The sequence below is a fragment of the Homarus americanus genome, unplaced genomic scaffold (genome assembly GCF_018991925.1).
Source record: "Homarus americanus isolate GMGI-L3 unplaced genomic scaffold, GMGI_Hamer_2.0 scaffold13371, whole genome shotgun sequence".
Classification (NCBI taxonomy): domain Eukaryota; kingdom Metazoa; phylum Arthropoda; class Malacostraca; order Decapoda; family Nephropidae; genus Homarus; species Homarus americanus.
In genome coordinates, this window is record NW_024755730.1 from 1 (window position 1) to 12,676 (window position 12,676).

The 12,676-nt window shown below is 42.0% G+C and overlaps 1 protein-coding gene across 1 annotated transcript; it reads left to right on the forward strand.

Annotated features, from left to right (window-relative positions):
* The first annotated feature begins 10,914 nt into the window (after positions 1 to 10,914).
* LOC121856647 (zinc finger MYM-type protein 1-like) lies at positions 10,915 to 11,748 on the forward strand. Its single transcript, XM_042352318.1, has one exon. It carries the CDS (start codon positions 10,915 to 10,917, stop codon positions 11,746 to 11,748), a length of 834 nt encoding a protein of 277 aa, XP_042208252.1.
* Positions 11,749 to 12,676: the final 928 nt, after the last annotated feature.

Genomic DNA, 12,676 nt, shown 5'->3' on the forward strand with positions numbered 1-12,676 from the left:
AACCAGGGTCTTATTTTCTTCAGTTTTATATGTAGAACCAATCAGTCACTGGTTTTGTAAACAACAAAAACAATGACGTTTCATCTCCTCATGTGTTGTAATATTCTTCGTATTATTAATGAATTGTATTGTTCAAATTGCACACAAACAATAATTCAATCAAAAAGAAATTCAGAAACATTAATTAAAACATATATGAACAGTAAATAAGTGTTGCTTTCATATTCTTATGTAGAGTAATGACGATATGTTTAGACATGTGCTCACTTACATACACGATCTCACTTTTTTTTACCCTTAATTGTTAGCTACTTCCTGTGTTCCATTTATTAACATTAAATAACATGACTTAAAACAGCCATAATAATTTTCTACATTTATTTTAATACAGCCACAATGGAGGACTTAAATTCTTCAGTTTTATAATTACAGTAGTACCCCGATTTACGCGATCAATTGAACCCACAGGGTACCGCGGAAAGTGAAATCCGCGTAAAGTGAACAACAGAACATATGGGATTAATTTCAATAGAGACTGGCCCGACCCTCAAACTCCACTTTTTGATGACACAAAACTATGTTGTAGTAAAAATATTATCTTAACTTTATGATGGTACCGTATATCTCGGCCTATAAGGCGTCGGGGTGCATAAGACGGCCCCCCCAAATTTCCATTTAAAAAGTAGTTTTTGAGCTCTATTCGCTGTATAAGACCAGTACCCCAAATGTGACACTTACCCACTGACTCAGTAGTCCTCTACCAACCATCCTTGGTTTTTTAAAATAAGGCCAATTCACTTCAAGTAATGTCATCAAATGTTACCCGCTGGTGTAGTGTAAACACTAGTGACGTCACTGAAGCGTCTGCTATTTACCGGTAACTGGAACTAATGTCGGTGTCGAGTAAAATTTTTCCATTTACTTGAAATGGATTTACCGATTTATTTGTTTATTTATAATATACTGTAACATATTAAACACACTGCAAGTATTTTCTTTAATTTATATGCTTGCTTCACACGAGACGATCGGTGGTGGGAGTGTTACCTCGTCTCGGTGGTGGGACTGTGTTCCCACTGTTTACCGTACTTTTTTTTAGTAAGTTCTTTTTTGTTATATTTTTTACTAAAAGTGTTATTTTATGTGGATAAAAATGTTACAATGGACTTAAAACTATAAAAAATCATCTAAGCATGCTTGAAAACATACATATCGACACCAAGATCACCCAGATTGACCAACTACATCAATTTCTATAAGAAAAATCAACTTTTGAAGGTCAATATGGCGGCCATCTTGAAAAATGGTCGCCATCTTGAATTTTTAAATGGCCAATCAGGCAGACTTGACTAGTAACCATTAGAGAATTACCATGCCAAATTTGGTGCTTGTACCACCATTTTCATGATTCTCTTGAAAAATTGCATTTAGCTGCCCCACTAATGTCACCACTCCCATCTCAACATGACACTCGTATACTGAAATATTGTATTTCATACTACATATGACTTTACAAAAAGAAATGTCCACGTCTGGTTAAATAACTCTTGTAGATATAATACCAGTTGAATAAACGAAACTAAAAAACTGGAGATTGTAATTACAGTGAAGCCTTGACAACTCCATTATGAAGTTAGGGATTAGATGACGCCAAATACAATCACCTTAATGCACTTTAAGAGAGAGGAGTCACCGTGCCAGGGCTTAATATTATCCTGGACCCTAGAGGTTGATGACGTATTCAGTGTCGGGCAGAAATACATCGATGTACACAGCACATGATCCCAATCAACTCCAGTATAGGTGTTAATAATGTAGAGGTGACCAGGTGTGTTGCACGTTGGTAGTGTTGGATGGTGATGCAGGAAAGAGGTAGTGTGTTGAGGGTGGTGTGTGGTTATGACTCACTCCCACAACCCCCCCACACCACTCACACATCCTCACAACTGTACCACAAAGCCCCCACACTACTCATACAGCATCCTCACAACACTACCACAACCCCCCCACACCACTCACACATCCTCACAACTGTACCACAAAGCCCCCACACTACTCATACAGCGCCTCACAACACTACCACAACCCCCCCACACCACTCACACATCCTCACAACACTACCACAACCCCCCACACCACTCACACATCCTCACAACTGTACCACAAAGCCCCCACACTACTCATACCGCATCCTCCTAACACTACCACTGCACAACCCCCCCACACCACTCACACATCCTCACAACTGAACCACAAAGCCCCCACACTACTCATACAGCATCCTCATAACACTACCACAACCCCCCCTACACCACTCACACATCCTCACACTACCACAAAAGCCCCCACACTACCCATACCCCAAGATCCCTAACACTACCACTGCACAACCCCCCCACACCACTTACAACCACACTACCACAACCCCCCCCCCACACCACCACACATCCTCACAACTGAACCACAAAGCCCCCCACACTACTCATACAGCATCCTCATAACACTACCACACAACCCCCCCACACCACTCACACATCCTCACACCACAACCTCCCACACCACACTTTCACACATCCCTCAACTGTACCCACAAAGCCCCCACACTACTCTTACAGCATCCTCACAACACTGGGCCTCACAACCCCCACACCACTCACACATCCTCACAACTGTACCACAAAGCCCCCACACTACTCTCTACAGCATCCTCACAACACTAACACAACCCCCCACACCACTCACACATCCTCACAACTGTACCAGCAAAATCCCCACACTACTCATACCGCATCCTCCCAACACTACCACTGCACAACCCCCACACCACTCACACACATCCTCACAACTGAACCACAGTTCCACACTACTCATATACAGCATCCTCTCATAACACTACCACAACCCCCACACCACTTAACAAATCCTCACACTACCACAACCTCCCCACACCACTTACACATCCTCACAACACTACTACATAACCCCCACACCACCTCACATCCTCACAACACTACCACAACCCCTCACACCACACACATCCTCACAACACTACCACAACCCCCACACCACTCACACACATCCTCACAACACTACCATAATAAAATTAATTATTTCTAGTGTGGTCGACTTCCTTACACAAAGACAGGCTATAAATAGCCATCTTATCTCAACCTCCTTCCTTCTCTACATCCCTCTGTTCTCAGAGCGGTCTTGGTAAATAACTTTTGTTTGTTTATTTTCATTGTTTGTCTAATTTATCATGCGTTGTATCAAAGTAATATTACTAAAAGTTTAGGCAGCTACCAAACGGGGAGATTCTACTGCCTGGGAAGATATTGAAGCACAATGTACAGTATTGTCTAATGGTAGATCTTACTTCCATATGGCATCACGAAAAATGACCAAGTCTTAGGTTGCTGATTTATCTTTTCTGTTTCATTTACACACAATTGCAGAGTTTCAATTGTTTTCTTCCTTTGACAACACAAATACATACAATATAATGTTTTCACCTTTTGATCTTTTTTCCATTTTATTTATTGTTGGTTATTTAAAATAATGCCAATTAATTTCAAGTATTGGCATCAAATTATACCGGCTGGTGTACACTAGTGACTCACTTAAGCGGCAGTTATTTAATTCGAACTAATGTTGTGTGAGTAAATATTTCCATTTACTTAAAATAGGATTTGCCGACGTATTTGTTTATTTATTTATTTATAATAATATACTGTAATACATTAAACACACTGCAAGTATTTTCTTTAATTTATATACTTGTTTTCATGAAAAAGGGAGGCTAGCATTATAACTGGTAGGTGATCATTATGACCAAATTAATCCATGACTCCATGAAGTGACTTCTGTTCATCATTTATATCCTAAATTTACCACTGTCGGGTAGTTTCAAGAATTAACGCAGTCATTTCCTGAATATTCTTTGTAAAAACAAATTTTAAATGAATTATTTATAGGAGATAAGTATTATGACTGCAAATATACAGATATGCATTACCGGGACCACCGAACACAAGGACGGCTAAAAATAGCTACAGGCGTGTCACAGTCAAGGTCACTTCTGGTAGGATTCTTTTGTGAGTGGTTTACCATGTTTCCATCAATTAATTTTGACACGCAATATTTAAGAGGTAAGAATTTTATACTTGGTGATTAAGACGCACTTCAACTTTTTGGGCAGATTTTTTAATGTTCAAATTCCGCCTTATAAGCCGAGAGATATACGTGTATGCACACACAATTAATATAAAAGTGGTTACGTTAGGAAAAAATAGTTGTTAGGATAAGAAAACGAGAGGTTAGGTTTAACACTCAATGTTAGTAGAAGAGATGGGTCGCATACAGGATGAGTTGCCCTGGTAAGCAGAGGGCAGACATTGGCCATCAGGTGAATCACCGCCACTAGGTGAATCACCATCACTATCCAAGAGAAGGTCAAGGCCTCCCCTGACAAATCCTCAAAGTCAACTTCACTTTCACTATATCACTGGCTTGGGCTGGCTGTAGGGTTGCGGCTAAGAACTCGTTATGCTTTTGCTGGACGTGCTGGTGTTGATAAGTCGCGGATACACCTTGATGTGCACGGCTCCATAGCCTGCACCAGTCGGGTATGGAAGACTTCATAGCTGCTCATCGTCATTGTCGCGAAAGGACGGACTTAATTTTTTCTGTAAACCTATGACACACTCTAATATCACTATGACTTCTAAAACTAGGTTTCTTCGGTGAATGACGACCTTCTTTCCTCCTCTTCACTGGCGTGTTCTTCTTCCAACATCTCGGCCGGGCAGTCACTTCCAGGATCTTTGATCACCTCCCAGGATGTCTTCGCTGGTGGTCTCGAGAAGCCTTCAGCTGTATTATTGAGGCAGCTTCTTCTGGCAAGGTCCACTGCTACTGCAACAGTCTGAACCTCACCAGTCACAGGTTCACTCCTCCTCTCACCTGGTATGCCATGCAACACATGTCTCCAAGGCGCACGAATCAGAGTAATAGTCGGGGCAGATCCCATGCCTCCACCAAGAAGTCTACAGCTTGTTTAACGTTAAACTTCTTCCAAAATTGTTTGACGAAGTTCTTGAGTCGCCGCCTTGTTCTTGGTCCTCGCTTTTGCTCGCTGTCGGTGTCACCCAGCCATTTAACTCATCCTTGGTGTTGGTAGAGTCGTTCAGGAGCTTGAACTTCTTTGCAGAGTACGCAGCTTTCACATTGCAGATCAACTCCTGGTCCATGGGCTGGATTAATGACGTAGTGTTGGGAGGAAGGAAGACCACTTTTACGTTGGGGTGACGATCCATAAGTAGGGGCGAGTGTCCAGGTGCGTTGTCAAGGAGCAACAAAATATTGAATGGAACATTCTGTTGCTCGCAGAATTTCTGCACGTCAGGAACAAAACAGTCATCAAACCAGGAGAGTGACAGAGCAGAGAACATCCACGCCTTGCGTGCAGTCAGCCAGTGGACATTAATCTTGCTCATGTCCACGTTCTTGTAGGCGTGCGGCTTGTGGGCTGTGTGGATCACCGATAACTTGGGTTTACAGGTACTGAGGCATTGGTGGTAAAGAGGACAATGATGCGCTCCTTCTGCAACTTCCGACCCCGAATCTTGCTGGCAGACTGGACAACGAAGGTCTTGGTAGGCAGCTTTTTCCAAAACAGACCGGATTCGTCCATGTTGAACACCTGGTAGTCAGTGTACTGCCCTTCCTCCATAACCTCACATAAGAACGGAGGAAAATCTCTAGCCGCCACACGGTCAGCACTCGCTTCTTCACCACCAATGTTTATGTTGGTGATATTGTTCCTCTTTTTAAACCTATGCAGCCAGCCAGAGGAAGCACTGAAGGGTTTGGGCTCTGCAATTCCCATCTTACGTGACACCGCTGCGTACAGTTCACGGGCGTTCTCTTGAACGGATCGCGTGTCCACCGCCATGTTGCGTCGCGCCTGACGAATCAAGTAACTCGCCAGCAAATTTTCCACCTTTAGCAGCACCTTGTTCTGGCAATACTTGATCATTGAAGCACCAGCAGACTTTGTGATTCTCATGTGTTCTTTGATCTTGGCTGCATCCTTCTTAATGGTATGAATCGTAGATTCGTTGACTCCATGCTGGTGCGCGAGATCAGCTTGACGTGTTCCTTTCTCCAAATCTTGAATTATCTTGTATTTCACTTCGTAGCTTAGGGAACGTCGTATCTTCTTTGACAAAGGGCAGCTGGGTCCAGGTAAGGAAAGGTTTCTCTCTGGGGGCGGTGGTCCGGCAGAAGCCATTTTACAGAACAACGGATGCACGGTGTGGCCTGGAGGGATGAAACTGCCGCGGCTAGGTCAAGCGTCGTCTTTCCTCCCTCCCTCCTGCAGGTGGACACGTCATATTATTTTAAACCAATCACAGCTAGCAGCGGAGGGAGGTAAGGATGCATGGCCCAATCACAGTCCGATACGTCATATGATGACACTGATAACGCAACAGAGACATGCACTGCGCAACCTTATCGCGCGGCTTGCCCAGGCGGGAGAAGGCAGGAGGGTCGAATCTAAAAATAACGTCGAGCCAGACACTCTGCGCGTATATGGATAGATGCACCGCGGAAAGTGAAAGTCCGGTTCTGGCGAGGTACCACGTAAATGAGAAATCGCGGAAAGTGAAACTGCGTAAAGCGGGGTAATACTGTATGTAGAACCAATCTGTCACTGGTTTTGAATAAAACGTGTTGTTTTTTTACTTTTATTTTGCTTTTAAATAAGGATTTTTTGTTTTATATAGACGTTGATATACATGTTTACATTTGCTTACCTTCTACTGTTGGAAAATATTTCCCGTCGTTGTCATACCGACAAAAACAAGAGAAACAATGTAAACACTACAGCCCCTAAGACGTGGAGGTGACCAAGTGTATAAAATGAGTGCTGTATTCAAGATTTCACCTTCTTATACAGATTTTTTTTTAAATTGATGAAAATGACGACTGATAAGCAGTTCTAAGTGATGATATTCAAAGAGGTGTGTGTACTTGTGCCAAAAGGGCTGTATAATTATCCAGCAACGGTTTCACTGGTGGTTTCACTGGTGTCGGTAGTAGGGAGGTACCGGGTACTACTGCCTGGGAAGATATTGGTAGACCCTGCTGCCATATGGCATCACGAAAATTGTGACCAAGTCCCAGGTTGCTGATCTGACTTTCTGCCACATTTACACACAATTGCAGGGTCTCAATTGTTTCTCTTACTTTGACAACACAACATACATACAGGTATAGTGTTTCTCACTCTTGATTTTTTTTTCATTTTTGTATTTATTATTATTATTATTATTTTTTATTATTATTACATTTTCGCCCCCTAGGCCCCAATGTGGGTCAGTGACCTGTGCCAAGGTGGGCTAATACCTGAAAAATTTTTTTTTTAGAATTTAATTTCCAAAATCAGGGTGTGTCTTCCACGGTGCAGCGTCTTCTAAGCCGAAAAATACGGTAACTCGTTAACCGAAATCTCGTTAACTGAGGCACACGTTAACCGAGGGATCACTGTACTATTTTCCCTTGGAACACCATACTGGTTCGCATTGACCCGCACTTGTAAGTACAGCCAAAGTGGTGACATACCCCTCAGTACTGAAATATTGTGGACTAATTATGCCTACTCGATCCTGCCTTAACTGGAGCAATAAGACAACGCGGAATGAAGTGTAGCTAAGATTAATAGAGTTATGAACTTTGTATCATGTCACTATGCTCAATAATCAATTATAATTAAGATAAATTGTGTCAGACTAACTAATTATGTATGAGATAGATCACCATGTAATACTAATGAACGCCTTGTTCTCTGCAGGTTTTGACCACATCAATAAATATTGAATGCATCAAAAGACGTGTTTCAATCATTCCCTTCAACTTGCCCGTCACCTGAACATCCTTAACCAAGGCGTTTATAAAACCATTGTCTTATAACATTTTACATTATAATTTCTATTTTCAAAATTAATTGATACATGATGGCTCGACTGGGCTACCTTTGCACTTAGACAACTGATCAATGAATAAACCACGGCATATGGAGACTCATTATACACGAGTGATGTCACGAAGCTTAGAAACTGCAACCACATAAATTATCACAACCTGTACTCAAATGTATTGTACTAACTTAATTACTAAAATTATTATGTATGGTACAAAATAATGGATGTTTATACTCAAATTAGTCGCTATCTTATAAGAATTTCAGCATTGCAAGTTATATTCTTCCAAGTCAAGTCAGTTACATTTTATAAGCAAAACAATAAAACCCTTCTGCCTTTATCCTTAGGCACCAGTGGCGCACCCAGGGGGGTTTCCTGGTTGCCCGGAAACCCCCCCTCCAGGTACTGCATGGTGCGGCCAACCCATACCTGACCTGACGATACCTTAGTAACACGAAGGTTGGGTCAGCTTACCTGACCTGACCTCACCCCACGCCACGGTAACTTCCACCACCTCTGCCATTCCCATGCACCTGAATGCACTTAATATACAGCACTGCACTGCCAGACAGTGTGAAATATTGAGATTTAATTTTTTTTTCATTTTCTCATCTACATTGTTTATTTTCTATAGATTTTGCATATTTATAAATTATTTTTTCATCCACTTTCACATATTTGATGATTTTGCAAGTGTGCTTCAAATACAGTATTACCCCGCCTAACGCGGTTTCACTTAACGCGTTTTTTCATATACGCGGTGCCTCGCCAGAGCTGAACTTTCACTTAACACGGATTTTTTCCACATATACGCGGTGAGTGTCCGGCTCGAGAGGCTATTTTTAGATTTGCCCCACCCGCCACCCTGCCTGTTTTAGCTCATAAAATTCATACAAATTACCCGGCCAGAATATAATTTACATTGCTGGAATTCTTATAATTTGGTGATCATTTTGAATATAAACATCATATATTTTGCATTAGACATACAAATTTTAGATAAAATGTTTTCTCTAGTAAATTTGTTATCTTTTGTGCAAAATATATGACATTTATATTCAAAATATTCCTGGTCTTACAAGGAATCCAGCAATGTCAATTGTATTATCCTAACTTTAGTTTGAGGTATTATTTATTAAAATTTAGTAGTTTTCCCCCAAAAATTTCTCAGAGGGAAGAGCCGGCAGTGTAGTGTGAGAAGAGGGGGAGGGAGTTGAGTCCATTATTTGAATGGACATTAACTTGGCGACTGTATTTCTCTATTTCTCTTAAGTATTAATTGTGTGCATGTACCATCATAAAATTAAGATGTTATTTTTACTACAACATAGTTATGTGTCTTCAAAAAGTGGAGTTTGGGGGTCGGGCCGGTTTCTATTGGAATTAATCCCATATGTTCTGTTGTTCACTTAACGCGGGACCCTCTGGGTTCTATTGACCGCGTTAAGTGGGGTACAACTGTAACTGTATCGTACGATAATACGGCATTGGAAATCGAGCATGCTGGGTCAGGGAACATGTTCCCACTTCTCTCATCCTCACTTCACATGAAGTTTTTGGAGTAGTTACATCTACTTTGGATGCCACAGCCTTCAACAATGCTATGTCTACCAGTCAGCAAACAACTATCAATCGTTTTTTCTCGAAAAGGTATGTTGTCAAATCAGTCTCGTGCTGGTATATTATTACTGTTATAGTTAGCTATAATACAATTACTCAAAAATTGATATAATCCTATGATAATTGCATTATGCTCATATATTATTATCATTATGGTTGATTATTATTATTATTTTATTATTATTATTATTATTATAGTTTGCTATAACATTAGTGGCATCTCTGTTACAGGGAATATTATTTATAATAATGCTACGTATTAATAATTTTCTTTCTTGTTCTTTCAGGCCACTGCAGCCTGAGGGTGAGAGCAACACAAACGGTCTCGATCAAGATGCTGTGAATAAAATGTCTAGGCCTAAGAGGAGGTGCTTTCCCGAAGGTAAGATGACTGGCTTCCTGTCATGTGATCATTTTACTCCGTTTTATGCTTAAGCCTACTGTACCTCGTATTTACAGATGCAACAGTACATCAATAGTATTTACAAAAAATATTCATACTATTATTCTAGAATTATACTTGTGTTGTAACAGTTTTAATGGTTCTTGTATTTTATGTCATTGCAGATCATCATGAGGCAGTGAGCGTGGTGGCTGTTGAGGCTGATATTTCTCACTATGCTTCCATGGAAGGCCACAAGGAACTTACTGCAGACAAGAAGTTCCAGCTTCTCACCAGCTGTTTTAAGCCCGATGTAGACTACAACTTCCCACCAAGAGAGGAATTTGGCAAGAAGCGCAAATTCCAGCATGCCTGGCTTCGACAGTACACTTGGCTGGTTTATGGTCCATTGAAAAATGGTGGCTTCTGTATCAACTGCCTCCTGTTTGGCCAGGGTATTGAGGGGGAACTTGTCAGCCGAGCACAGACGTGCTTCACCAAATCCAAGACCAAGTTGTCCCACCATGATAACCAGGAGAGTCACAAACTGGCAACTACGAAGGCCTCAGACTTCCTAGATGTGATGAAGGGTAAACGGGAGGACATTCAAAGCCAGATGAATCATGCCTTGGTTAGCAGAGTGATTGAAAACAGATTGAAACTGGAATCCATCATCAAAACTATCATTTTCTGCGGCCGTCAGAACATTTCTCTGCGAGGCCACAGAGACAATACCAGGGATGCTGCCAGTGATGAGAGACAGACTGCCAATCATGGCAACTTGATTTCCGTGTGGAGGCTGGAGACAGTGTTCTGGGGATGCACCTCAGCACAGCTGCCAAAAATGTTATGCACACATCTTGGAATATCCAGAATCAATTGATTCACATTAGTGGAGAACAGATTTGTGATCACATTCTCCAGAAGATGAAGAAAAATAAATTCTTCTCCATCATAGCTGATGAGGTTACTGACTCTGCCTGCAAGGAGCAGCTCAGCATGGTGTTGAGAGATGTGGACCCTGATGATTACGTCAGAGAGGACTTGGTGGACTTTCTGGAGTGTGACACGGGGGTTACTGGCAGAATAGTAGCAGAGAAGATAACAAACCGCATCACAGGGTATGGACTTGACATCAACAATTTCAGAGGTCAGGCCTATGATGAAGCTGGCAACATGGCTGGCAGCTCCAAGGGGGCAGCAGCTTTCATTAAGGAGACCAATCCCTGGGCCCTCTACCAGCATTGCTCATCACATGCCCTCAACCTAGCTGTTGTTAAGTCCATCCAGATCACCAGTGTCAGGAATATGATGGGTACTGTGGACAGGATCTCAACTTTTATGGAAGGACATCCTAAACGAGCATATGCTTTTGAGGCAGCTGTCCTGGAGACCCAGCTTGAATCAAGGAAACACAAACTGAAAAACCTGTGCTGTACTCGTTGGGTGGAACGCCTAGATGCCCTAGCAACCTTTGTGGAGTTACATCCCACAGTGGTGGCCTGCTTGGAGAAGATTGTGGAGGATGGTCCTGCAATCTGGTCCACAGACTCACTGACTGATGCCCAGACCCTGCTACTCGCCATCACCAGCACAGACTTCATTGTGTCCCTGGTGATCACCAACAATGCACTAGGGTACCTGAAAGGTGTGACCACTAGCCTTCAGGCAGAGGCTAAAGACATAGTCGAGGCCATCAGTGAAGTTAACTATCTTAAAGCAGCACTACAAGATGTCCGAAACAACATGGATGATCACTAAACTGAATGGTTTTGTCAGGCAGAACAGCTGTGCGAGGCTGTATGTATCACACCTTCCATGCCCAGACGCTGCAAAAGCCAACAACACCGAGACAACATGTCAGCTGACGGACCAGCTGAATACTGTACTACAAGAGAACTGTAGCCATTCCATTCCTAGATCATCCCCTAGCACAGCTGGAGATGAGGTTCACCCACCTGCACCAGAAAGCCTTCCAGGGACTCAGCATTATCCCATCCATCTTGGTAACTGTGACACCAGCAGAGGGAAACAGAAGAATACAAGAGCTGGTTGACCTCTACCGGGCAGACTTGCCATCCCCTGGCAACATCAACAGTGAGGTACACACCTGGCGTGTCAGGTGGGAAAACAAAGCCAAAGAACAGGACCCAACCAGTCTTCCAACTACACTGACAACCACCCTCTCCCAGACACCAAGTTCCATGTTCCCCAATGTGAGGACCCTGCTCATTGGCCTGTGCACCCTGCCAGTAACAACATGCTCTGCAGAAAGATCATTCGGTGGACTGAAACGAATAAAAACAACACTCAGATCAACAATGGGGAATGAGAGACTGACAGGCCTGACATGACTGCACATGCACCGAGATATACCTGTGGATATAAACCAAGTAATTGACACATTTGCACAGAGAAATCCCAGGAAGATGAAATTTGCCAATGTACTTGCAGAAAAATAAAGGCAATGTATTTTACGGGTGTTAAAAAAACTGTTAAGCAAATTTTATGAGCTCTGTTAGTGTTCAATGTTAGTTAGTCATTATATACAAGTATTAAAATGCTTAATGATTGTTACACATTCAGTACAGTAATAACCATATTATATACTCTATTTTTAGTGCAGTAAATTCATGTATTTTAAAATTGTGTAAATAAAATATTTAAAAAATTTTTATGACTTCTATTA